Genomic DNA, 27,470 nt, shown 5'->3' on the forward strand with positions numbered 1-27,470 from the left:
GACGGCTTTTGAGGTGATTTCTATCCGTGCTAATGAAATTGTCGAATTGTTTCGTGCATCCTCTACTATAATATCAGAGATATTGTATTTCATTTAATCCATCATGTTGGTAAATGAACAAAGATCAACATTTACGACTCTTCTGATCCTGTTGTGAATAATTCCACATTTGTCACATTCAAGGCTCCTGCATGAAAATGGAATGGGATCATGAGCACCGCTATCCAGGTTCTTTGAATTCTACTATCAGAAATAATAATCTACTCAAGAGCCATCAATGATGTATGTGGACAAGCCATCAAAACAACCGGATCGGTACTTCACTCTCACAAGCTATAGAAGTATTCTCCATCATAAAATCAAGCACAAACAACTTTCAAATTGATGATCAAGTTCGGAATGAATCTCGGTCACGTGTCAGTAGCCGAGCGTCTCGAGAGTGCAGATAATCCGTTATCTCATTATGATATAAGTACGTCCGTTCTCATAGTCTACCATCCTTATGAATTACAACGTTTCCTTGATAATCAAGGTCGGATGTAATTTGCGCGAAATTCGCAAGCACTGGTCGCCTATTCGTCAAACCCGGAACATGAACTGATGGGAATGTTTTAATTGCTTCACTACCTTACTTGTTTTGCAATAAAGCAGAAAGCAACACTATCAAAAGAGGAGTACGTACATTCTGAGAATAAAGTGTTTAATTTCAGACTAAGATAATATGTTGGAGAGAAGAAAAAAATCAAATCAAAATAATTATTTTATCGACTGCAACAATCAACCATGCAATGCAAAGGACAATTAATTTCTTCGAAATCTGTGAAATCTGTCAATTTTTCCCGCAAGTAGATAATAGTTTTCCAATATCAAAATCTTAAATTTTATAAGAAAATGAATGAATTGGTAGTATAAATAACTCCCCATTCTATTACGAATTTTCCAGCCTATCTTGACTTGGGGTGTTGCGAAATCACCTCTATGACTTCGCCTGGTCGTGGGCTCGAGTCCCGCCAAGAAATGTTGCAATATTTGTCCAATTATTCCATGTCTTCTTCATCTACTCGCAATAAAAAATACCTGGAAGTATAAGACATTTAACGAATGTAATACTGTTTCCAACACTGATGAATCTACTAGACGTTGACAATATCCAGCAATAAAATCACTGTGATTCTAGGATGATGATCTTTACAGTTTCAATCTAATATCAAACTATCATCAACTTATTCCTTTTTCAAAAATTTTCTTTGAAATGTGCCTTCCTAAATAGCATCAAATTATGAACAAAATTCGTCTATTTGATGAATGCTGGCAGTTGAATCGATCGTTTAATGGTAGAATCGTATAGAATCTATCGAGAAATGGAGATACTGTTTTCATTCTCATTCGTATCGAATAGAACACAAAGCTCGGCATCCATTGCTCTCCAACATTGATATTCAATATCGATGAATAATGTAAGAGCAGTGAGAGTTACAATTGAATGACATGGTCAGCGCCTTGCTTTTGTGACCTTCAGGCTCGGCTTCCCAATAAGCCGTGCAAGATTTACTGATGTTTGGAACTACAATGCTCACAATATCCAACTGCTGCTTTGGACAGTGCCTACTATTTCAGCGAAGCAAACAGTCATCAGAGGAATAAGGGGAATAATGTTAGTTGGAAGGAATGGAATAGAATATGTGCGAGGACAAGGAACCCGCGAACAACGGGCCGGGCAGTTGGGTTTTCTAATGCGATTCAGTCACGGACAGGTCTCTCTCGGCACCCCTACAACTGAGGTGGAGTCAGCGCAACTCTGTTCTGCCGAGAATAAAATCACTTCTCAAACTGGACCCACCACCGACCGACCGACACAAGTTCATTAGTGCCATGTGTGGTGGTGAGTTGCACAAAACCATGCATTTGTAGAAGTCCTCCAGGCCAAATTTCGGCTTTCAAAAAAAAAGTGGAACTGCAATTAGTCAACGGTAAAATTCCAATTATACAATCCATCTTTTCGTACATGTATGAGTCGGTGATACGTCTATATAACAATATTCGATTAAACTTGCTCAACGGTTCGGCTTCCAATATCAAACCCATCCTCATTCCTATGTGAATAATTTTTTCTTATCATTAAATCAATATTCGAATGGAAAGTGAGGAATAATCTTGAAAATTAATTGGACTTCTATGAGCTACTTATTCATAGATGCGTCGTTCATGAGCTAATTCTAGTCTCCACTTTGAAATTGATAATTTCAACCCGAAGGAAAAAACCTGCATGAACCCCATGGATTGGGTTGATCATTTGAATAGCATTTCTTATTAATTTAATGTTGAATTTTACCACAAGATTCTCATACCAGATTCCAGAGGAAGAATATAGACGACAAGGCTTTTCAGCTTGATTGTTTTGCAATTCGTCATATTTTCTTCAATAACTACAATATATCTTATTTTTTTCAATTATTATCACGATTGATGAACTCTTACAAGTGATAAGTATTGATGTATTTATTGATTATTGGGTATTGTCTCTTTATTTTTTGTCTATCAATTTGAAAATAAAGAGTGATCGATCTTAATGAATTTTAACTTGGACAATTACCCGGTTAACATACTAACTGGGATATTTGTGATATCTGTACCTGGTCAATATGAGCTAGGTGCCTATCATTATTCTTTCAAATTACATTTCCATATCCAAAGAAAATTTAAAGCTTTACATATTCTGTGTTTACAATTTCGCGTGCTCTCTTTCTAATACTCGACAAGATCAAGATTTGATGAATAAAAAAGAAAAACTTTTAAGCTTTTTTTTAAGCAATTCAACAACTCTCCTCAATACCTAAAAATTATCTAATAATCATTATCTAGTGATAGATCATTATTATTGAAAGCTTCTGCAAATATGAACAGCATTTCAAAAACTCAATGGAGACTTCATAAACCCTTCAACTTCCACCCAAACAGCGTCAAAGCACCAGTCAAAACACTACAGGCTTTGAAAACTGGCGAGTTCACTAGAATCTGGATTGAAAATTATTCAGGAATTCGCTTGGAGATCGTCAACGATAGATTATTAATTCAATCTTGGAATCTTGTGTGATTACAGACGCGTCAAATGGAATTAGGAGGAGATGCTTTTGAGCCATACTCCCTTCGAACGATGCTTTTGAAATTCATTATAGAGTGAAAGGATGAGCCGTCCTAAACGTGAGAGTTGGAATCCATCTTGTACACATCCAAATCAAAGGAAACAGGGAAATGATTTGATGGTAGATGTTTTCTCAATAATTATGGATCTAGGAAATGGGTTGGAATATAAACGTTTGGCAATTTATTTTCGCAATGTTTCAGTGAAGTAGTTTTCATTTCCAGGCGTTGTCAGACAGCTCAACTTGCACTAACAACTAATTTACATAATCTGCAAAGAAATGATTTATAAGATTGAGAATGGTTTCAAAATAATATATGTTAACATTTTTGAATTCTAGTTTTGATCTGGAGATCGTTTTTCATCTTGTCTATTATTTTATGAACATTCAACTTAACTTTTGTATTAATTTCCAACTAAACTATTTTAATAACTTTTCAAGCTTATTCCACTCGAGAAAGATCGCATATAAAGCACTAAGCAGCAATATATTGATGGCACGATACAATACTGGTCTTGAAATATGTAATTGCTGGTCCCGAAATGTATGACTACAATTCGATAACAACTTGTTCATTGCAGACTAGGCCTGATGCTGAAATAGAAAATTAAATTTGAAGTTCAACCCACTTCTTGCTCAGATAAAGAGTGAGATCATAAAAAATTCAGGGTAAGGACAAGATTCGCTTTAAAGATCTCAAACTTCCTGGGAATGTTCATCGCAGTGTTTGACTTGAATGAAGTTTGTGAAACTCTTTTAAACCACCACCATGCTCCATGAATAAAATAGCAACTACTGCGTTCGCAGAGGGCTGTAAATAATATTTATTCAAGCTCTAAACTTTCTTAATTGAAGACATTATCATGGTTTCCTAGAACTGTACTCCAAGTATTTTTGATGACGAGTTCCCATTATAAGGGAATAATCTGTGCGAACCACAGTATGGTTCAGTTTATTCAGTCAATGAGGAATTTCATCAGGGAACACAAAAAAGAATTACGATCTTCGAATGAGGTAGCTCATTGTTCGATTGATTATCAAATAATTGACTGATACACTGGAGTTCTACAATCTGTAACACTTTAAACGTGAGTATTTGTCTGTTTCAATAGTATACTATAATCAATATCATACTGATTTTCCTCTTCCTCTAAGAATTGGAAATCATTGTAATAGCTGTGGGATTTGACTGCTGTATTTTCTCAATCGAGTTGGTTCTTTTTAATCAATTTTAATGCACAATACTCTCATAACTATTGCGTGATTGATTTTTGAATGGGGATCGATGACACAAGTCATAATTAAGTGAGAAATTGTACTGTTAATACGTTGATTTGAATGGAGAGCATGCTAGTGAATTATCAATATGTGAACAGTTATTTGCAGCACCTACTTGAAGAAATAATATTATCTATATAAAATGAGAAAGTTCCACTTAGTGGCTGAATCATCATTGCAATTTGCATGGGATCAAAGGAGACTTCAGAATTGAAAGCTTGTTGAACAATGCAGTTTGTAAAAGATTGAAATTCAAATGGAGATTTGAGAGCTCAGATTGACGCCTGATTAGCAGATCTCAATACATTTGCAATAAGCAATTTTATATAAATGTCAGTCTTATCAATATTGTCATGTTGGAAGTCTTGAACTTTACAGTTACTGATCTTGAATGGGTATCGAGTATCATTAATAATTAGTATACAATATTATGTTTTGAAGAGAGTTATCTACATCAGCCCCAATCACGCAAATGCAACCCTTGTTGCTTATGTTTGCATCTACGTCTATCACATTGCTGTAAAAAGACATCACGTAACGAAATCATTGATACATGATCCAATGAAAGAATTGGACGATAATTTATAGTTTTTTAACTGAATAGATGTTTGTGCGAACGAGACTAGGTCTATTGTGAGAGGTGAAAAAGTTGAAAAGTGGTTCACTTACTGAATGGTATACTCCAGTAGTAGTCAGCTGAAGAAAGAACAGCAAGTTGGATGAACAAAGCTAAAACCACTGGAATATTTTTGAAGTTTTGACTTGGAGTGAATCGTCCAATCATAGTACTGTCCATAAGAACACTGAAGAAGAGAGATGAATAGCTAGTTTAGTTCACTTGACACAACGCGAATTTTGCCGGGCAGATGTCGAAGTGTCATGTGTGTGCGTGTGACCGACGAAAGCGTACAGCAAGCCAGCAGTTGTAGAACGGACACTGTTATCACTGGTATCTCCTAGCAGGAGAGTGCAAAGTGGCCGGTGTCCCCCCAGACCCCTCGAATTGCGCCCCCCTCCCTTCTATGTACTACCTTGCAACGACAAGCACTTTTACGGACGACCTTCGGCAATCTTCCGAGACGACATTGACAACAGCTCCAGTGTGCCAATTCTTCCTCAAATTGTTTTCCTCAATTCAGCATGATTCGCTAAAAATCTTCGGATACTCATCGGAATGGAAACTCTGGACTGCTTATAACAGTAGGCTTGTTGGCGAAACTGAAGATATATTGAATAGGGATTTACCTCAGTACTGTGAATAATAATTATTATCTTGCTAGATTCAATCAAGAACGTCTTTTGATTGTGGCTATTCATTATCATAGTTTTATCTACTCTTCTTTGATAATTTGAACTGAACTTCTATCAATTTTCCACTATTTGAAATCAACTATTTTCACCTACATTCTTGCTGGAATGATAGAAGTAGAGTATTCCGGGATACTTTGAAAATACTTGTATGAAATAGATTTGTAGATCATACGAGAATATTCCAATCGAAATAGAAACCGTTCAAATGTCCTTTTACTGCCCTTGACAATAAGAACGACTGAAATGTCTCCGTAAAATTAAACTTCTCCTCCCCTGGTATGTTGATAATCGGGTATGACTCTCCTAGTCGTCTTTTCTTGCAATCATCCATAAGAATCCTCAGATTTCCTCAGTATTTTTTTTCAGTTATCAGTGATGATTTAGTGAAGTATTCCTATGTAATTTGGTTTTCAATTTTTCATTCACTGTTCCAGTTCTTAGATTCATATAAGCAGAAAATTAGAGAAATATCAATTAGTCTTAATTGTTCTCAAACTTCTAAACTTGATTACTGAAATGCTTCGGTTATACAAGACTTCTCATCCGATAAAATGTTTACTTCCACAGTTTGTGCAACCCAAAATGATAGTTACATAGGATCAATTCTAGGAATGATTCTCAACAAAAAGAAAACTTAAGACATTCAATCTAATAGCATATTGCAATCAACTATTATAAATTTATCAAATTATAGTAATCTGAATGTTCTTTGAAATTTGAAATGGAAATAGAAACCGTTTAACTATTCTATACTCTCAGTATATGTACTACAACAGAGTAAAGATAGCATACTACTATATTCCTCTATGGTACTTCTCAGCACTCTAGTCTCTCGATAGAAGAGAACATTTGAAATAATTCTTGATAATAGGCCTACTCAAGATATTTGACTTCTGTAAGCGCCAATTCCAATAAGAAAACCTCGACGATAGCACAGCTCTAATGAAACTGTAATGAAAATGAACTTGATTGATTGATTATTCAAAATAAACATCACTGAATAAAACTATATTGAATTTGCTCTACTGTCATCTTCCAAGAGAAAAATAAATTATTACACTGAGAGATGATGAATTCTGATTTGAATACAGAAAAGCAAGCTTCAATTTAGATTTCAAGTGATAAAAAATGTGAATGACAAACAATCATTCAATGAAATGAGTTTTGTTTGTGAGACATTTAGCGTATTTTAATACACCTTTTGATTCCAGATTGCATTAAGATTTCACAAACAGTCGTTAATAAAGTCATATTATTCTGTTTGGTTGATTATTAACAAATGTGTAGTTTGAATCAGATATTTCTTATCTGTTGTGTGATCTTCAGCTTCAGAGTTCAATATTCTTCCTCAAAGCAATCTGAATTTTTGGTTCCATTATTGTATGGAGGAAGGTATGCTAACTTTAGATCAGGAGGAAAATGTTTATCACAATGCCGATTTTCAATATCATTTTAAAGAAACTCTTGGAAAATTTGTGGGAATTTTCTTAAGTGAACCTTGAAATTGATACATTTTGTTACAAGGGATCACATATAAGGGAACAATACCATTGTGCCAAAGAAACGTCAAAACAGCTACATGATCTGCCACAATAGGTTCCTATCCAAAGAATATTCCAGTCAATTTAATGGATATCAGTAGCAGATGAAAATTAGCCACACTACATGAATGCGCTCAATAACGCTAAAAACATCGCTATTGTGAGTAAGAAGAAGCATTGTTAAAAGTGAGAAGTAATATCTTCAGAAAATTTAATCCTGATGTTCAACAATAATACTGATTATGAATCTGATGTGGAGAGATGTGATAATCAAATCAATTCATTGCCATTCTTTTTTTTACAAACAAGTGGAACAAAAACATTCTTATAATGTTATAACTAATTATAATCTAAACTAATTTAAAAACATATTCAACGAATGTTTTTCTTTTATTTTAATATTGAAATAATGGGCTCTCCCAGAAAAGCTAATGCTTGAGCTCTGGAAGAGAGTTCAAAAATGTTAAAGGTAATTAGGATGGATGTCTAAGACAATTTAATTAGTACCAGAAGAAACAATATGCAATATAAACACTAGAATATAAATGTATGTACAATATAACAATGTAAGCACTAGAACAAAAAGTCAATTAATCTTCTGAAATCCGTTACAATGAAGTCCGAAGTAAACTGTCCTACATACCCAATCTCTTATTTCATAAATTAAACACTTAGTAATTCTATTTAGAATGAATTTTTCAGGTAGACAATTTATTATTCTATGGCAATAGAAGGACAATTGGTGTTTGCAAGGTGTAAGTCTAGTGAATAGGTTATTGTAGGTATTGAAAGCATTTGGACGTATTAGATATGGTGTATTATGAGTAGTGAATTTGTCTTTGTTTTTATTAATGTACAGAATTGCGTTAGTTACGTATGTTTGGTCTCAATGTTGGTAAATCAATTTCTTTAAATAGTAGTCTACTAGGGTACATTCTTGGTCTTCCCAGAGCTGCTCTGATAATATGTTTCTGTAATAATATTTGTGTTTAAGATGTTTTGTTACTGCCAATGTTTATTTCTCATTAATACTGTTAACTGAATGTGATCCACTTAACGGCTGTATGGTAAAAGACGAGAAGGTGAAGAGTATTGGAGAATTGGGAGGGTTGAGAAAAAGCACATTCTGAGAAATCATTTGAGATATGGAGATATTTGATAAATATACGATAGTAGAGAAGAGATCTTTCCCCTCATAACAGTTTACTAAGTATGAAACGAAATCCAGCTCTCACCAACAATATATACAGTGAAATATTTTCATAACTGAATATTCATAACAATATGATATTGGAGATTCCCAAACAATTTCCCAGAAAAATAAATCTCAATTTCATGAGATAAATATGATCAGCCTTGATGAAAAACCTCTAGAGAATAATTCATCTTGTAAAAGATTCCCAATAATATCGATTCTTAATTCCGGAAGGAATTCAGATTATTGAAAGCCCTGTATCAAAGTCTCAATTATCTCAGTGAATCTCTCTTCTCTTCCAGAAAATAAATTCTGATTTGTGGTTCTTGAGAAATCAGATACTCCATGATGCTTTTCCATAGTTATACTAATTTTCCTAGATCTGTATTCTTATAAACAATTCTAGAAAACGTTCTTTGTTCAGCAATATTTTGTTGTCAAACAAGCAATAAAGGAATCAATCAGATCTGATCTAGCCTTAGTAGCTGGTTCGACGATTCTGATCAATTCTTATTAACGATATTGCTTGCTGAGCAATCAAAGCGCACTTGACAAAGAAGTTCACAATACAGTAAAGTAGCCTTAATCGTATAGTACGGCCATTACAGGAACAAATTGAAAAAACATTTATCAACGAAAATCGATGGGAAAGAAAGACTGGAATTTTTCCGAGAAATAGTGATTAGTTTCATCATGGGATATCAAGGATTGAGAAATAACTTCAATGACTGAGAGGATATCTTATCCATCAGGCCAGTCTAATCGAATGTACAAAGTTTGAGAAGACTTGGTATAGTGAGTCCATAATGAGCAAGGGTAACAAGGAACAGCGAGGAGAATGATCAACCACAGTGTACTCTGAAGATAGTTACCACCAACTCACTCACTCCTTCTTTCTTCCCTTCTTTTCTTCTCCTTTTCTTGAGTGTCGTTGTTGAATTATGATTTAGTATTGTATTGGAGGGTTAAGTGTGAGAGAGGGTCGACTGCGCCCTAACTTCGCCCTCCTAGGTCAAAAAAGGCAGTCATTCTATTCTATTCATTTATACACCTTCTTCTAGAATACCGTTCACGCAGATCAATTAAATTTTACAACCTTATCCTCTCACAAGAACTGAGCTTTCATTAGATCATGAACACAATCTGGGATTACTATCCCATTCTCGATTGAATTTGATATGTATAGGAATTTGAAAAACGAGATTGAATCTCGTGACCTTTCGTACTCAAGAACTCTCGCTTATTACTGATATGACAGTAGAGGGTTTTTTTCTGAAAAAATGCATACCTCCAGCTTTTATGTCGAATACACATGACATGATACAGAATATAAGAATATAACAGGTCTATTGGCATATAATAGTCTTTACCCTGAGCATAACATGTCAAACTCAAGTCTTTGAAAGTGGCATCGTAGCCTACAACGGGCGGCCACATAATATCATTGCTGTCAAAGCTATTTGTTGATACCTCACCAATCCGATCAAATCCTTCTTTTGAAAATGTACAGGCAACTTTTTTGTATCACTTAAGCTGATTTTTTGCAAATAATCCTATAAACGTGACTTTTGTGACGGTGCTCTTGGAATTCACCTGGATGCAATTTTCGCGAAAATGTATTTTTTGCCGTAATATATTTCAATGTAGCGTTGGAGTATAGTAATATTCAAAGAATTTAGATCCAAAACACATTATAGTGTTAAGTTGTATTCTAGATTTAGCCAACCAGCGTGATTCAGAGCGCTTAGTATCAAGAGACCAGAAAGACAATATTATTCCTTTGAGGTATTGTCCATTTTATGGTAAAGAAAGTTGTTATGTATATCTCTGTTTACAATTTTGACCATTTTACCATGAAATCTTGTGAGTCTTATGATATATTGAAGCTGTTCTCAACTGTTCCCTCCAATTTCATTTACAGAGTTGAAGTTATGTTTCACATCCAATTATGAGAATATCACAGGAAATTATCACAGAATAGTTTATGAATTACATTTTTGCCATTGCTTTAACATCCGGATCGGTGAGCTGAAATTTTATGATGTGATGATCATCTGTCTTGGAACAGAAATTATATTTTTCATTGTTTATTCGGAGAGAGAGATGGGAGGATAGGATGAAGAGGAAGAGAGAGTGAGAGAGAAAAGAAGAAGTGGAAGAAGATAAAGAAGGAAGAGTAGATGAAGACGAAGGAGAAGGAGAAAGAGGAGAAGAAAAACAAGGAGAAAAAGAAGAGGAAGAAAAAGAAGAGGAAGAAAGAGAAGAGGAAACAAAAAAAGAATTTAATAAAGTCGCACGTTGGTGCGACCCGGGTTAAACTAGTACAGTGGTTTATGGATTGCTGGTGATTAAAAACAACAGCTTCATTAAGAGGCCAATAAGCCTCTGAAAGTTGGGGAGGTGTTGTTCTTGAAGATGATAATTATTTTGTAATAAACAGGAGACGATATCGTTGAAAAGTGAAGGTGTTCGAACTCCTTGTTAGGAAGCTATTGGATGTATCTACTAGTGAGCTCCCCGGGCTGGAGAACTCGCTCAATATACAGTTGATATTCTGTCAGCTATTCTATTCTATTAGTGGGAAGTCAAGGCAAAAAGTTCAAGTTGCATGAAAGTATCCCTGCATCAAATTATTTGTGATTTGGAATGATAAATTACTACAAATGTTATTTCCTGTACTTTCAATTCTATCCTGTCATATAGCCTCAAAAAAGACGAATGAAAGAGTCAATTTTGTTGGCGAACGAATTTGATCTGTTTATAATGGTGCAAAGAATATGTTGTGTTAAGGATTTCCAAGTTGATTGATGAGAACAATCGAGACTTATCGTCGAACAAACAAACCCACGAACGGACGACTCAAGCCTCCAGTCATCACTAGGAACTCACTACGCGTGTTAAATTTAACAGCGTAGCAATAATTACGAATGAGTTCCTTAGGTTGGCTAAAAAGATGGATATGTGAATGAAATGTAAGAAAACGAATATAATGTATTGAACCAATAGCATTAATTGATTCAAGATATAACGCGTCTGAGAATTATTATTTCAGGACCAAAATATAAAATCATTAGTTCAATGAGATCCTTTTTTTGTTTCAGTAATAAAAGCGGCTTCATTATTTATTACTCAGAATAATAATCATAATAGTCATATAAATGGAGGCTTTCATTTATAAATGAAGCCGCTTTTATTACTGAGACAAAAAAAGATATCATTCAGCTAATTATTTAATATTTTGGTCTTGAAATAATAACTCTTAGATGCCTTATATCTTGAATCAATTGATAAATAATTATTAATAATCAATTAATAGGCCTAATTATTATCAATAGCACACAAAAACAAAACAAAAGTTTTAAAAGTTGAATGTTACTTTGAGTCGCCAATGAAATTCTTGCATGGTGCGAAATCTCAAACAAATCCGATCCAAGCAAATTTCCAACATCGATTGATAGAAATGGAGACTAAACCAATCCAGTAGAGTCAGCTATGCCAAATTTACATCATTCGAGTTTTCTGAATGTCAATTTTTCAAAAACTGTCAACAAGTTCAACTTAGAATAGAAACGAACGTTGAATATTTCCACGGAGGTGAATTACACCCAAAAACTCCGCCCTGAAAGCAATCAACAGTACTCGATAACTCGTCGCTTTTCCAACTTTGAATGCCATTTCTTTGGGAGCTGCCGAGCACCTAGCAGTGACAGCAGACCACACAGTCAGTTGACAGTTCTAACTGGATGCAGCCGAGTGGTGTGGGCGTTTCGCGCGCTATAAAATTATACAGCAGCTCCGACCACCATTCCCATGACATGAAGTTCGGGAACGGACTGGCAGTCACTTGGAAATATGTAGCTAAGAGACACATCATCCCAAACCAGAGTGAATTCCCCTGGTCCCTACAACAACAATATGCATATTATCTAGGATCAATAATATTACCCCGAGGCAATTTCTCTTCCGACTTTGTGGAGTTGTCATTTGTCATTCGAGACGAATATGGCGATAAATTGTGACCCAGTTCCCTTTATGTGATGTTTAATTGTTAATTGAGTGGACAAAATGTGTTCATGAAGAGGCCCAAGAACAGAGCCTTGGGGGACTCCTCGGGTTACATTTCTCCATGAAGAGACCTCATTATTGGCCCTGACACACTGTTGGCGATTCGACAAGTAAGACTCGATCCATTTTACACAACCCTCTCCAAAACCAAGATTTCTTAATTTCAGAAGGAGGAGTGGATGATGAACACAGTCGAACGCCTTTGAAAAATCGAATAGTGTCAGAATAGTACCCTGACTACTATCCATAGCTGACCTGATATCCTCAGTAACTTTGAGCAGAGCAGTGGTCGTACTGTGACGTGTTCGGAACCCAGACTGAAAGGTAGACAGAAGATGGAAACGTTCTAGAAAAACAGAAAACTGCTGATGAACAAGTTTCTCGAGACATTTAGACAGAGCTGGGAGAATACTGATAGGCCTCAGATCTGATAATGATTTAACTGAAGAGCATTTGGGCAGAGGTGAGACTAAGGCTGATTTCCAAATTGAGGGGAAAAAGGACGATTCCAAAGATTTATTGAAAATTATCGTAAGAATAGGCAAGGTGAAGGGAAGAGTATCTTTGATGAATTTGATAGGTATGCAATCAACTCCAACTGCATTGCTTGTCATTCCCATGATTATCCTCATTACATCAGCTTCAGTCACAGGAGAAAAGGAGAGCTGCTGAGCAGGAGCTACATGAGGCGCCGCTCTTAGCCTGTTCAAGTGGTCATGAGCACCAGACAGGTCAACAGGATTATCAGTAAAGTTATCATTGATATCATCCAAATTGAAAGGTATATTATGATGAACATGTGATTTTCCAATACCCAAGTTTTTCAATTTCGACCATACCGTTCTAGTAGGCTGCTTGCCAGAAAGAGAGTGGTAATAGAACCTGACCTTGGCATTTCTAATCTCCTGCTGGGTTTTGTTTCGAAGCCGCTTATACTCCGCCCAATCCACCACAGATTTTGAGCGTTTGGCTCTACGAAGAACAGCGTCTCTCATCTTCTGTAATCTACGAATTTCCTGGCTGAACCAGGGTGCAGGCTTTTTATTTACTCTTTTCGTAACCATAGGAGCATGCCTGTCATACAAGAGAAGTAGAAAACTGTTCAACCTGTCGACCATCTCCTCGACATTATCTGTGAGAATGACTTCATGCCAAGGAATAGAGGCAGCATCAAACATAAAAGCACTTATATCCAGGCACCTATAGTTTCTATATGTGATGAACTCCTGCTTTGGTTTCGGCGGGTGCAGTCTGTAGGCACAGAACACAAGGTCATGCTTGGAGAGCCCAGGAGCCGGGAGTTGACCGTGTTTCGCAACTAGATTCACATCAGTGACAGCAACCACATCTAACCAAGTTTCTGCAGTTGCTGTATGGTGTGTCGCCTGCATTGGTAATATTGTTATATTACAGCTATTAAACATTGAAATAAAATTTGTACTATTTACAGAAGCTAAATCGAGTAGATTTGTATTGAAGTCACCCATGACAATGACATGTCTATAGTGAGTCATCAAATTCAACATAGATACCTCAAATTCAGCAAGTGATCTAATATCAGGAGCTTTATAACAAACACATACAAGCACATGCACACCACTCACAGAGACATCCAAAACATGAATTCAGAAACATTCGCTACTGAGTTATCAGACACATGTAAAACAGAAACAGGTAGATGAGTTCCCACATAAACTGCTACTCCACCACCTCCCTTATGCAAACGGTCATTCCTGAACAGCGCGTAGCCATTCAATTCCACACTCTTATCACTTATGTGTGGCTTCAGCCAAGTTTCAGATACAAGAATCACATCAATAAACTGGGAATCAAAAATTGATCTGAATTCATCAATGTGACACAAAAGCGACTGGGCATTTACGTGAGCTACCTTCAGCAAGCCAGAGCAATGTGAGAGAGCTTGAGAGAGATCACAAGCCGCCTGAGATGATGGAGCGCGCCGGCCCGGGGAGGCACTGTCAGGGACCACTGCGACACGTCGCGACGGGACCGCGCCAGCAGCGAGCAGAAGGCAAACACAACAGGCATAGCGAGCTAAACATACACACACAACACACACTCAAGCATACATAACTATTGAAAATCATCGTGAAGTACAAAAAAAAGTAAATACTCCAGGGGGTAAGTCATATTTGACTCCTAAGTAGACTGAGAATAATTCATGATAATTAGTGGGTATCAAGAAAACTATGAGAGTAGAATAGGATAAGCCCATATTATACAGTATTTCCAATATCCTAATGATAAGTTTACAAATAATCAATTAAAAAATATGTACTGTACATACATGGATGAATAAAAATATATGAAAGACCGACAACATTACTATGAAATACTCAGACATAGCCTAACTATAAATGGGTCCTCGATTAAAAATAGATATTGATAAATAGATTAATATTATCAAAATAATTCATTTTAGTAAGCCATAAATCCATATATACCTGAAAGAGAAATTGAAATACTATAATCTATATTTATTCCACTTTGAAAGGAATTTCAGAAAATAATACTGATAATAAAATCCTTACAGACAACAATAAATTGATAAGTAGTTGGTGGGCATTTAATAAATATTCAGTAACAAAAAACAACTTTGCAATGACATAAGATCGAAGAACTGATAACGGCCAGAAAAAAAATACGTGAAGAAAGATTGATGAGATAACTTTACTAAATAAAATATGGTAGGTCACTGATATTCAAAATAGTCTTGCTGGAATGTTATACAATAGAACAAAACGTGAATTAAATGATACGTGAATTGAATGAAAAATCCTGATTGATTGTATTGATAAATTGTACAATGAGACTATCAGCACAAATCGTAAAAAAACCCAATTTGAATGAAGCAAAGTGCAGAAGAGAATATAGTTACCTAATGTGGAAAAAAAAAATATCTCAATGATGTCAAACTAAGATAGGCTATACAACATCAACCGCAAGTTGTCAGGTCTAATCGTCATAAATGCTATTTATCATAATTAATTCAGGAAGTTGGTCCATTAGAAAATCTGAAGCAAGACCAGCATATCATCAAGTGCATAATATCCTCACGTCTCTCCATTTGAGAAGAGAGAAAAAAAATAAAACCATAATAATTGAGAGGACATTTGCAAAATAATAAATATGATAAGTAAAATAACAATAAGTAAATAAGAAGCAAGTCCAGCATATTATTAAATACATATATACTCACGTCTCTCCATCTGAGAAGAGAGAGAGAAAAAAAATAAAACCATAATTGAGAGAACATTTGCAAAATGATGAGTCTATATAAGCCAATTCAATGAATCAAATGTAATCAATAAGTTAGTCGAGATCGCTGAGGTTAACCGCGGAACGAATAACCCTTCGCTCACCGTCACCAACAATCCATTTTACAATTCCATCGCTGGACCATACATTTGCGAAGCCATATCTCGCCGCCGCTGCCTTGTACAACTCAAGTCGAAACTTTGTCAAGTCCTCTTTAATTGTAATATTGGTGCCCTTCAACAGCCTTTTCTTCTCGAAAACTCGCCGTCTCTCCCTGTAACCAGCAAAGCGCACTATGATAGGCCTGGGGCGCGCCACACCACCCGCATCCGGAGGCTGCTTCTTGCCGACTCTATGCGAGCGTTGGATCTGCTCAACCGTCATAGTGTCCAGTTTAAGATTACTCTTGAAAACCTCGAGAACAAGTTGATCGGTATCTTCATTAGGCTTCTCTGGAATGCCGAACACTCTCAGATTTGTGCGCCGCTGATATTGTTCAAGATCATCAGTGCGATGCTGTAACTTAGCATCAAGAGTCTTTACCTGTTCAGTAAGAGCTGTCACATTCTCTTTCAAAGCTGTCAATTCCTCCCGCGTAGCCCTGAGTGCAGTCGATATTGACTCATCGATAACTTTCCTGAGTCGATCGGATATTTTTGTCACCAAACTATCGATTATATCATCGTTCGATAAAACTTTAGTGATGCACGCGTCGACAACTGCCGAGTCAACTTTCGGAGCCATAGCTTTATCAGACCGGACAAAGTTCACAGATAAAGAGCTTTCAATTTTGTTTACTGAATCTGAACGAAGCCTAGATCTAAGATTCTTTGGAGTATTCGACATACGAAAAACAGTTTGCACACACTCACTGCCAAGTCCAATCGGGAATTAGAGCACACCAGGAGATCCACAAGAATAAGACGGAAACACTGGTACCACACAACTCAATAACTATAGATAATAATCATATTGTTATGCATCTACATAAATTGGCGGAGCTTTGGACATATCAATGTCCATTCTTTGGGAAGAATATTAAAAATATCCTCCCACTAACTCTCTACCAAAACGTTAATTTCGTTATTTAAACTAAGGATTTATTTATTAATGAAAATATTGTAAAAGTTTTAATCAATATGAATGTGAAGTACCAGAGATCGTTCGGAATATACTTCGAGAACAGAGTCTTGTCGGGCTTTATGTTCTATTGTAGGAAATTATATTATCTCCAGCTGCATCTGCCATGCAGTCGAAAAATTCGCGCCCAAGCCGAAGTTGGTCACAGATAAAAGCTGATATATGAGCAGGTAAGGACAGAGAATAGGTAGTCTCGATCTGACCTCACACACTACACCCACTTAGATCTGTTCCAATATCCAGGTTGAATCAATTATTTCAATGATCGTACTTGATCGGTTCTTGATAATATAGAACGTGTCAGACACAAAAATTTTACTGGCTTAAGAAATGATCGAACTCAGAAGACGATTTGACAAAGTGGAAATATAATATAATAAAATATATAATTTGACAGTGCAGATTTAAAGCTTGGATTACAGATTGAAAATAGTTTAACATCGACAAAATAATTAGAAATTTGCTTGTGCTGGCGTGATACCATGCATGATCCAACAGACTTTATAATTGACAAATTCAACGGTTTTTAAAAAAAAATAATGAAAACGAATTATAAAAGATTTTTAGAATTACTCAAGGTCGTGGTTCTGGCAGCGGAGGATAGTTAATCAACTACAAGTTCTTATAACTTCTATACCAGATAAAATCTAGGATCTTAATGATTAGAAGCGCTTGTCGGCATGGCCATTACTTTAACGAAGAAAATTTTATATTTTTCTGCACTATGTTTTTTCGAAGCGAAGATTGGGGCCCCAAACATAGAATAACTCACGTGAATCCTCTTGGTGGTCGTGGTTCCTTTAAATCAAATTTTGTATGGTCGGTGGCTGGTCCAGGCTTCGGTCTTAGCACGTGTGGAATTTAATTAAATATTTCCTTCACCAATTAAATTGGGGAATAATTAAATTTGAATTCATAAAACAATCAATTGATGAATAAATTTATGAAATAATGGATAAATTGGCCTTAGATATTGATGAATAAATTTATGAAATAATGGATAAATTGGCCTTAGATATTGGCTCACAGATAAAAAATACAAAAATTGAATAAAATTTCACTAATAGGTCTTTGGTCGCTTTCTAACAAGGTCTTAACGGTGAGGATTTTAAAAGGGAAGTGTCTTGCCTTCTTCTAAGCTTTTGGCTAGAACCTTTTTCTTGGAATCTCTGTGTAATTAATTTGCATGAAAACTCGCCATTGGTAGAATGATTATGACGTAGGGAAGACGTCAGTGGCAAGCAGTAAAATATAATTCCTTTGATTACAATAATAACTTAATTTGTATAATTTTGTAAATTGCCTTATTCTCTATATAAAGTTCCCCTATACAGTGTACATGCACTAGCATATATGATAAGGCAAGTTTGCTGGCTGATAACAGATTTATATATGATGCTTTCAAACGATCATCCCTTTTGATGCCATTTCTATAACATATGATTGGCTTAGACTTGCCAAAGAGATTCATTCACCATGTGACTCAGTTGAAACAATAATTTATAATTTTATATTTCTATAAAATTCCTATTATATTCGAAACTGTTATAATTAATTTTGCTGCTCTTATCAATGATACAATATTCATGCTATGACCTTGTTCGTTACTACAACATTCGACATTATAATGTAATAAATAATTTTAACAATAATACATTTTATTTTTTTTATTGAGATTCATTATCCTTTTTCAATAGTTCTTAATTTTAGAAATAATATTATAGCTTGCATTAAATCCTGGCATGACATTGATAATATTAAATCATTCAGCTATGTCTGAGCTGTTACAAAACATCTGATCAATTGTAAACAAAAGTGTAACCTCCAAAAGTTCAATGAGCAATTTCATAAATGGTTTGTACTTAATTGGCAAAATAATAATAATTTTATAAAATAATTCTTTGAAAAAATGCGTAGTACAAAACGGTACTCTTATCTTATACTCGGCTGCTGATTAGTGAGCCTTATCGCTCGGGTACTAAGTGTTTGTTTGGCAAACCTTCTATTTTATAAGGGTAATTATAATTTTTACAATTAATTCTCTCCTTTTCTGAGATTTACTCAAAAGAATCATCACAATATATATTGTGATGAATTTTTCAAATAGACCTCATGAGAAGAGAGAAGAATTGTGATTAACCTTCTTAAAAGGAAAGAATTTGCTAAAGGAGTAGTTAGCGACCGAGCGATAAAACTTACTTATCAGTAACTGTATATTAGATAAGAGTACCATTCTGTACTGAATATTTTCTAGAAAATTATTTAATAAAATTATAATTATTCTGCAAATAAAGCACGAATTATTTATGAATTGCTCATTGAATTTTGAGGTTACACTTTGTTTACTACTGATCAGATGTTTTAAAGCAGCCCAAACACAGCTGACTGATTCAAAGTATTGTCAAATGTCATGCCAGTTTCATGCAAGGTATAATATCATTTCTAAAAATTAAAAAACTATCAATAAAGGACCAAGAATTTCGAATAAAAAATAAAATGTATGAATTATTGTTGAAATTATTTATTACTTAAGAAATTATATTATAATGTCAGGTCTTATTGTAACTAACTAGGTCATAGCATGAACAGTATATTATTGATAAAAACAGCAGAAATTAATTATAACAGTCTCAAACATAATAAGAATTGTATAAGAATATTAAATTATTATTATTATTTCAACTGAACCACATGGTGATCGAATCTCTTTGGCAAGCCTAAGCCAATCATAGTGCATAGAAATAGCACCAAAACGGTGATCGTTTGAAAACAACATATGTTAATCTACTATCAGACAACAAACCTGCCTTATCATAGACGCTAGCACATGTACATTGTATAAGAGGAACTATGTCTAGAAGATTAAGCAGTTTTAAGAATTATACAAACTGAGTTATTATTGTAATTAAAGGAATTATATTCTACTGCCTGCCACTGACGTCACATCTATGTCATAATCGTTCTACCAATGGCAAATTTTTATGCAAATTTATTACACCGAGATTCTCAGAAGAAAGGTTCTAGCCAAGAAGCTTAGAGAAAAGACAGCACTTCCCTTTTGAAATCCTCACCGTTCAGACCTCGTTAAAGTTACCAAGACCTATTTGTAAGATTTTCGTTCGATTTTATATGTTCTATTTGTGAGCCAATATTTTAGGCTATTATATTTGTTATTTGTAAATCTATTTTTCATCAATCGATAAATTAAAAGTTTAAAGTAAATTATCCCTCAATTAATTTGGTGAAGGAGATATTTAAATTAAAATTCCCCACGTGCTGAGACCGAAGCCTGGATTGCTGCCGACCAAACGATTTTGATAAAGAAGAAAACCACGACTGCCAAGGAATTTCACGTGAGTTATAAGTTTAAAGGGGCCCCAATCTACGCTTCGAAAATATTTCAGTGCAGAAAAATATAAAATTTTCTTCGTTAAATTATTGGCCACGAAGACAAGCGCTTTTAGTTATTAAGAGCCTAGAATTTATTCATATAGAATTTCTAAGAATTTGTAGTTGATTAACTATCCTCCGCTGCCAGAACCACGACCCCGAACAATTTTAAAAAACATTTTTTATTCATTTTTCACTATTTTTTCAAAACTGTTAAATTTTATCAATTGTAAAATTCTGTCGAATCACGCATGGTATCATGCAAGTACAAGAAAACTGCTAATCATTTTGTCAATGTTGAAACACTTTCAATCTGTAAATTATATTCTGAATCTGCACTGTGAGATCATATATTTTATTATAATATATTTCAATTTTGTTAATTCGTTTTCTGAGTTCGATTATCTCTTAAGCCTGTCAATTATTGTGTCTGATACGTTCTATATTATCAAGAACCGTTCGAATACGATCATTGAAATAATTGAATTAAGCTGGATATTGGAACAGGTCTAAGTGGATGTAGCGAGTGGGGTCAGATCGAGATATTTATTCTTTGTCCTTACCTGCTCATATATCAGCTTTTATCTGTTACCAACCTCGACTTAGGAGCGAACACATCAATTGTACAGCAGATGCAGCCAGAGATCATATAATTTCCTACAATAGAGCTTAAAACCCGACAAGACTCTGTTCTCGAAATATATTCTGAACGATATCTGGTCCTTGTACCCTATCTTAATCTTCGGAACTTATTAGAGACGCAGTCCCGTAAATTATCTACATCGGGATTTTTGCTCGACCTGTATGATTTTATATGCTCATTCTTCACAGGTAATAATTTTAAGATATCCGTCTTTTATTTATTTATTTATTTATTTATTTACCAACGGTACACACCAATTACAACAATCAAAAAGCACAAAAAGAAGCATATAATGAGAATAATAATAATAATACTAATAAGCATAATTATAACCTAATAATAAGCATAATAACAAGCATAACAATAACAAGCTAAGTTAAAGAGGATTGGCTAGTGCCCCCTAAGTATACATATTACATAATGAAGCTAAATTTTAAAGCAAAGCAATGAAGGTAAAGCATTCAAAGTAGCCTATAGCCAAAAAAGAGAAAAATAAATTAGGCAAACCTCAGCATTAGATCACTAACAAGTAATCACAAAGGGTATAACAAAATACATGCATAAAAAAACAAAAGGAGAAAGGATGATAAGACGAAAGATATATAAATATCAGCTAACAACAAAGAAGGAGCTAGAGTCCCCACCGCATGGCTGCCCTCCTGAAAGCTACCACGGACACATCAAAGAAATCAATTCCTGCCGCAGCAGCCTCACAACCAGATCGCAGCACCCTTGACAAACCACTATTGTATGCGTAAGCTGTTGTATGAAGACGTCGTCTGAAGATCGTCCTGGAGCGGGTCCCTCTTGGAGCACAGATATCAATGCCAGCCAACAATTCCGGGCAGTCCAATGCTCCATTCACCAATTTGTAAAGAAGCATCAAGTCGAAGAGTCTCCTCCTAGAAGCCAAAGGTAAAAGGCCAAAATGTCTCTCAATTTCCTCCACAGGCACATCAAAGTATGCAAACCCCATCCTGCAGCCAAGCATTCTCACAAAACGTCTCTGGACCTTCTGTAGCATATCAATCTGGTATTGGTGGTATGGGGACCATATGACAGAAGCATACTCCATAACAGGAAGGACCAGTGCCCTGAACAGAACCAGGAGACTATGAGGAGATCTGAAATCTCTAGAGGACCTGAAAATGAATCCAAGCAGTGACCTAGCCTTGGCTGTTATCCCACACACATGCTCCAAAGGACTAAGGGAGGGACTCATGGTAACCCCAAGGTCATTGAATTTAAACACTCTTATCAGAGGAGCACCCTGCAGGACATATTGAATATCAAGGATATTGGACCCACGTCTGAAAGACATCATCACACACTTAGCAGTGTTCAGTGCCATGCCATTATCCAAACACCATTTATCAATGTTCAAGAGTGAAGACTGCAGTGCATTGCGCCCTGTACCATGCGACACCACATCAAAAAGTTTCACATCATCAGCATACATTAAGAAATTGGAAGAGATGACACTACCAATATCATTCATAAATAAGTTGAAAAGGAGGGGACCCAGATGAGACCCCTGTGGAACCCCAGATAAGGCCCTGAATGGTGATGACTCATGACCCTCATACCTAACAATAAGAGTTCTATCCCTCAGGTAGCTATCCAACCACATTAGCAATGATCCATGGACTCCATAACCCTTCAACTTGGCAATCATAAGAGTGTGATTAACTCTATCAAAGGCCTTTGAGAGATCCAAGTACAAGCAATCCACCTGACAAGCATTCACAAAGGCTCCCATCACAAAATCCTGAAACTCCAGAAGATTAGTAACTGTAGATTTAGACCTCAGAAACCCATGCTGCTCCATAGATATACCCTTACGCAGGCAGAAATAAAGATGGTCCGTAACTATGCCCTCAAATACCATGGCTATCACAGACTGGATAGTAATAGGTCTATAATTTCTGGCATTACAATGGTCACCTGACTTGAACACAGGCACCAGGAAACCACTCTTGAGAACCTCAGGGAAGATACCTACTGTTAGCAGAGCAGCAAAGAACACAGCCAGGTGACCAGCCAGGACAGGAGCACAGAAACGGAGTACCAGAGAAGGAATACCATCAGGTCCTACCCCCCTATTAACATCTAAAGTCTCCAGCCTCCGTTGAACATCAGAAGCAGCAATGCAGCATGGCGGAACCACCTGATTCCAGCCAAAATCAAAAGTAGGAACAGGAACTACACTCTGAGCAAAAGTGGATGAAAAGCATTCAGCAAAGAGTTCACACTTACCAGCAGCTGTAGAAGCACACTTGTCATCCAGTTTTACAATAGTGGATTTTTTAGAGACCTTCTTTAGCCCATTGACATGGGACCAGAAAGATTTTATATTAGTCTGGACAGAATCCTCCACACCCATTATATAGGCATCATAACATCTTCTAGTCAGGTCCTTACATCTGTCCCTCAAGCAGCAGAAAGCTTCATAGAGGTGAATACTGCCATTGGCCTTGTAATTCCTGTGTGCAATCTTTTTAGCCACAATCAGTCTCTTTAGATCATTAGAGAACCATTTAGGGAAGTTAGAGACATAAACCCTTCTCACTGGAGTAAACATCATGATGGAAGATCTCAAATCACTGCAGAATTCACTGAACTTCTGCTCAACCACCATACCTCCATGCAGCTTAAAAGCGGATATTCCCTACCCTGAAGAACCTGGAATATAGAGACCAAATCACTTTTCCGGAAGTCAGGGATGTGTTTAACATATCTTGGTTGAGACCCACCACTCAAGCAAAAACCTATATGAAGTCTTCAGTGTTTAGCGATCGCTACACTGCTTATAAAATTTCATCACCATACAATCTGTCATAAGAAGAATCAAGGGTGAGCGAGCGTTTAGGCCTCCTGCGATTCCGACAATTGTATTGAATCTTGTAGTGAAACAATCTGTCTGGTGTACACTTAGCGTCCACGCACGCCGTTACAAAATTTATAACCTCAACACCATTGATTCAGTGCAAGATTCACCCTACGTGTATCGACTTGTCCTTGGAGGTGAGAGTGACTCCCCCAGGAAAAGCTTTACAATATATATATATATATATATATTATATATATATATATATATATATATATATATATATATGGTTATGTGGTTTTATGATTATAGGTTATAAGGGTATTCATGTTCAACGGATCTCGAAAACGGCTCTAACAATTCTCTCGAAATTTGGAACAAAGTAGGTTTATGATATGAAGATTCGATTGCACCAGGTCTCAACCCTTGGATAACTCGCTGAAGGACATTAAATGGATAACCAGTTTTGAAAAACATCTGGAAATTTTGTCGTCTGTCGATACCGTAATGGAAGAGAGAACGAGTGCATGTGTGTGGAATCATCCATCTGATCTCACAAGAAGAAAAATTCCGCAAGAGAAACTTATTTTTGTTTATTTCTCTTTTTTTAGAGAAAATGTTTACTTCAGAAAGTCCAAAATAGTAACTAGATGCTGTTATTGTAAAATAGTACATAGTATATTAACAAATATTGTAGCAAACATAGTATATCATTATAAATAGAATTCATTGTATATCTATTTGTGATTGATGATGTGTTTGTTTTTTGAAGTGTGAATAAATTGTTATTTTGATGAGTGATAGCAGCTTAACCTAGATTTCGATTTGGACTGTAGTATAAATTTGAAAAGGGACAGTTTTGGGCATAAGCCTGTTGTGCCCCCACATATAACTGTAATAGTATATTTCGCACCTAGGGTCGAAAATGTACGTTTTCCGGCTCGAGATCGCGGTTTTCAAGTTCGAGAGCCGGAAAAACATTTTTTCCCGTGTTGCGAACGCTATTTTTCGCCACACCAGAAAAAAAAATAATAATGTTAAGTTGACAATTTTGAAAGCAAAATTTTAAGGTCATGCTACTATAAATCATACAATGTTAATGAGGTTATGATAGTATCATCATATTCTATTGTTCGGTATCAAAACTACAAAATAATTCATATCAAGTTATAGAAATGATCATTTATTGATAGTTTAAATACCTATTTTAATTATACTAGATACATAAATACATATTAAATTATAAAAAATAAGCATTATTGACAGTTAATTCTTTGTTTTTCACGTAAAATAAATTATACAATCATTATACTTTTTATACAACAAATCTCTATTATTTTATTCTTTATTATTCAAATAGAAGTCGAATGTGCAGTTATGATTGTTTGAGAACATGAATCCTCTAGCAGATTCTACTACTTTTTTCTGAGAGGTCGAATGTACATTCAAATTGTTTGAATTTACAGTCTATTCTGATTGGTTCTCATGACATTTAATCTCAAATATTTAACAGACTTTTATGCATTCTGGCCTTATAATACAGTATTATAAATAATACTTCAAAATAAATAATAATAATTCATCCATTTATCGGATGAAATCCATTCACCAGATAAAAGCACTTTGCGCCCGGTGCAATATCTCATGGATAAATGGATGAATAGAATTTTCATTACTATTTTGAAATAATGTGATGAAAAAAATTAATATAATTGCATGTTTCACAGTTTTGTCTCAAATTACTCAAAATATATCTAAAAAATTGATTGAAATTTAAAAAAAAGTAAGTATGGTAACTAATATAAAAAATAGCTAATAAAAGTCGAAATTCATCAACAAAAAAATGTCATTGACTGAGATTCGAACCTTGATCATGTTAATCACCGAATTATGTAGTACTGATGTATCACGCCTTTACGCTCTCGGCCATTGCGTATTGTTGAACGAAGGGCCTGACTCATAAGACTTAGCAGACATGTAATACTGTACTGTGAACTAGACTTCTAAAGTTTACTTCACTCCTAAAAAGCGTTCAGACTTTGGCTCATGACTTATATTATTAAAATTAATATATTATCTGTCTCACAATAAAATTTTCACTCTGAATTAAGTCAGGTAACGTATCTAGGCTACTACTATAATATAGTGTATAGCGGCAAATTTGAAGCCGGTTTGCCGGTTTTTTCACAACAAAATATTGCTCTGAAAATAGTTAAATCATAGAGAAAACATTCCAAGATTCAATCTTGAGTGGGCCTAATGTTTTCTCTATATGGTTTGATATTGAAGAAATATATTATCTAACAGTTTTAATAATGAATTTCGAAAAAATTACTAGGAATTTTCAGTCAAGGATGAGTTTCACCAGTAGGCTTACCTTAAACTTCAGAACTCTGCTGTATTTTCTTATTATTATTGTTGATTGTATTGCATTAAGAATTGCAATTCGATAATAAAAAGAAACAATAATTGTTAATAATTATTATTAATTTTAAATATTGATACAATTATTTTACTTTGATTTCAAATTCGATTCTTCACTTTTAAATACTAGCGATACGTACCTTTCTGACAATCAATGGACAATGCAGCCAACATTATATATGTTGAGGCTATCTATAAATATTAAATTATGAAACAGTAATTTATGAAATATATTATAGACATGATACCGCGATTCACGATACATAATTATATAGATTATTACAGTCGTTATGAGATTATCTCTCTATGATTTGTGAGATCGGACACGATCAGCTGTTATTCAAGGTCATTTTACAGCCCTAGGGCCGTAAAGTTTTATCGGCCTGGTCGGAAAACAATCACTTTCGGCCTCCATATGACGCACGTAAACCAGCTCATTACATCCAAGTGTGGCGAAAAAATAATTGTATGACTGAGAAAATGAATAAATAAATATAAACTATGAATTCAATCTTCTGTTACAAATTTTCCATGCTTTCACACTCCAGAGCAAAGCTCGGTACCCCGATATTTGTGAATATACATAGTTATCAAATATTAAGCAAGGTCAGATGATTCGTGTACTTCGTTCTTTGTGTTTGTTGAAGGAGCAACTATGCAACCCTCAACACACACTTATACTGCTTTTAGAATGAATGATTGTAGCTTATTATCTTTAAAAAAGTATATTTTTCAATTCACGTAGAGCCCTCATCATCCATTCATAGGAATACTGTTATAAATAAAAATACTTCTTCACTTTTTTGTGAGTATTATTTCAATATGTTACACAATTTCAACCAATCAATCGTGCTCAGGAGATAAATATTGACCTTATAGACCTGGCATGGCTTCCAAGCTTCAAAATATTCTCAGTGACAATTTATTATTATTCTGAATACGGAATAATAATTTTGCTATATCTTCATGTATATCAGTTGTCATCGGCATTCAATAAATACTACCAGTAACAAGAACTGCTCTTGAAAGCAGTGTAAAATTCAATCGTTTGTGTTGTGAAGAAGCGAGAAGAGAATCACAGTGAAGAAAATATTGAATATGAACAGTTTGATACCAAATCAAAATCAACTTCATTATGAACGTTTTATCATCAATTTCGTGAACTTCATTTCAAGTGATTTTGAAAAGTGTTGAACTTGCGATTCTGAAATAAATGTATTGGTGGAGATTTCTT

At 35.1% G+C, this 27,470-nt stretch overlaps 2 protein-coding genes across 4 annotated transcripts in view; one reads left to right on the top strand and one right to left on the bottom strand.

Annotated features, from left to right (window-relative positions):
• LOC111052953 overlaps positions 1-5,358 on the bottom strand; it is a 171,641-nt gene extending 166,283 nt beyond the window's left edge. Inside the window, exon 1 of the mRNA XM_039443085.1 lies at positions 5,091-5,358. Coding sequence (XP_039299019.1) covers positions 5,091-5,217 — 127 coding nt within the window. The 5' untranslated portion in view covers positions 5,218-5,358. The remainder of the gene's footprint in view (positions 1-5,090) is intronic.
• LOC111055878 (cell adhesion molecule 3) overlaps positions 1-27,470 on the top strand; it is a 206,227-nt gene that overhangs the window by 40,800 nt on the left and 137,957 nt on the right. The gene's annotated exons all lie outside the window — the stretch shown is intronic.

The sequence above is a fragment of the Nilaparvata lugens genome, chromosome 1, assembly GCF_014356525.2.
Source record: "Nilaparvata lugens isolate BPH chromosome 1, ASM1435652v1, whole genome shotgun sequence".
Lineage (NCBI taxonomy): Eukaryota > Metazoa > Arthropoda > Insecta > Hemiptera > Delphacidae > Nilaparvata > Nilaparvata lugens.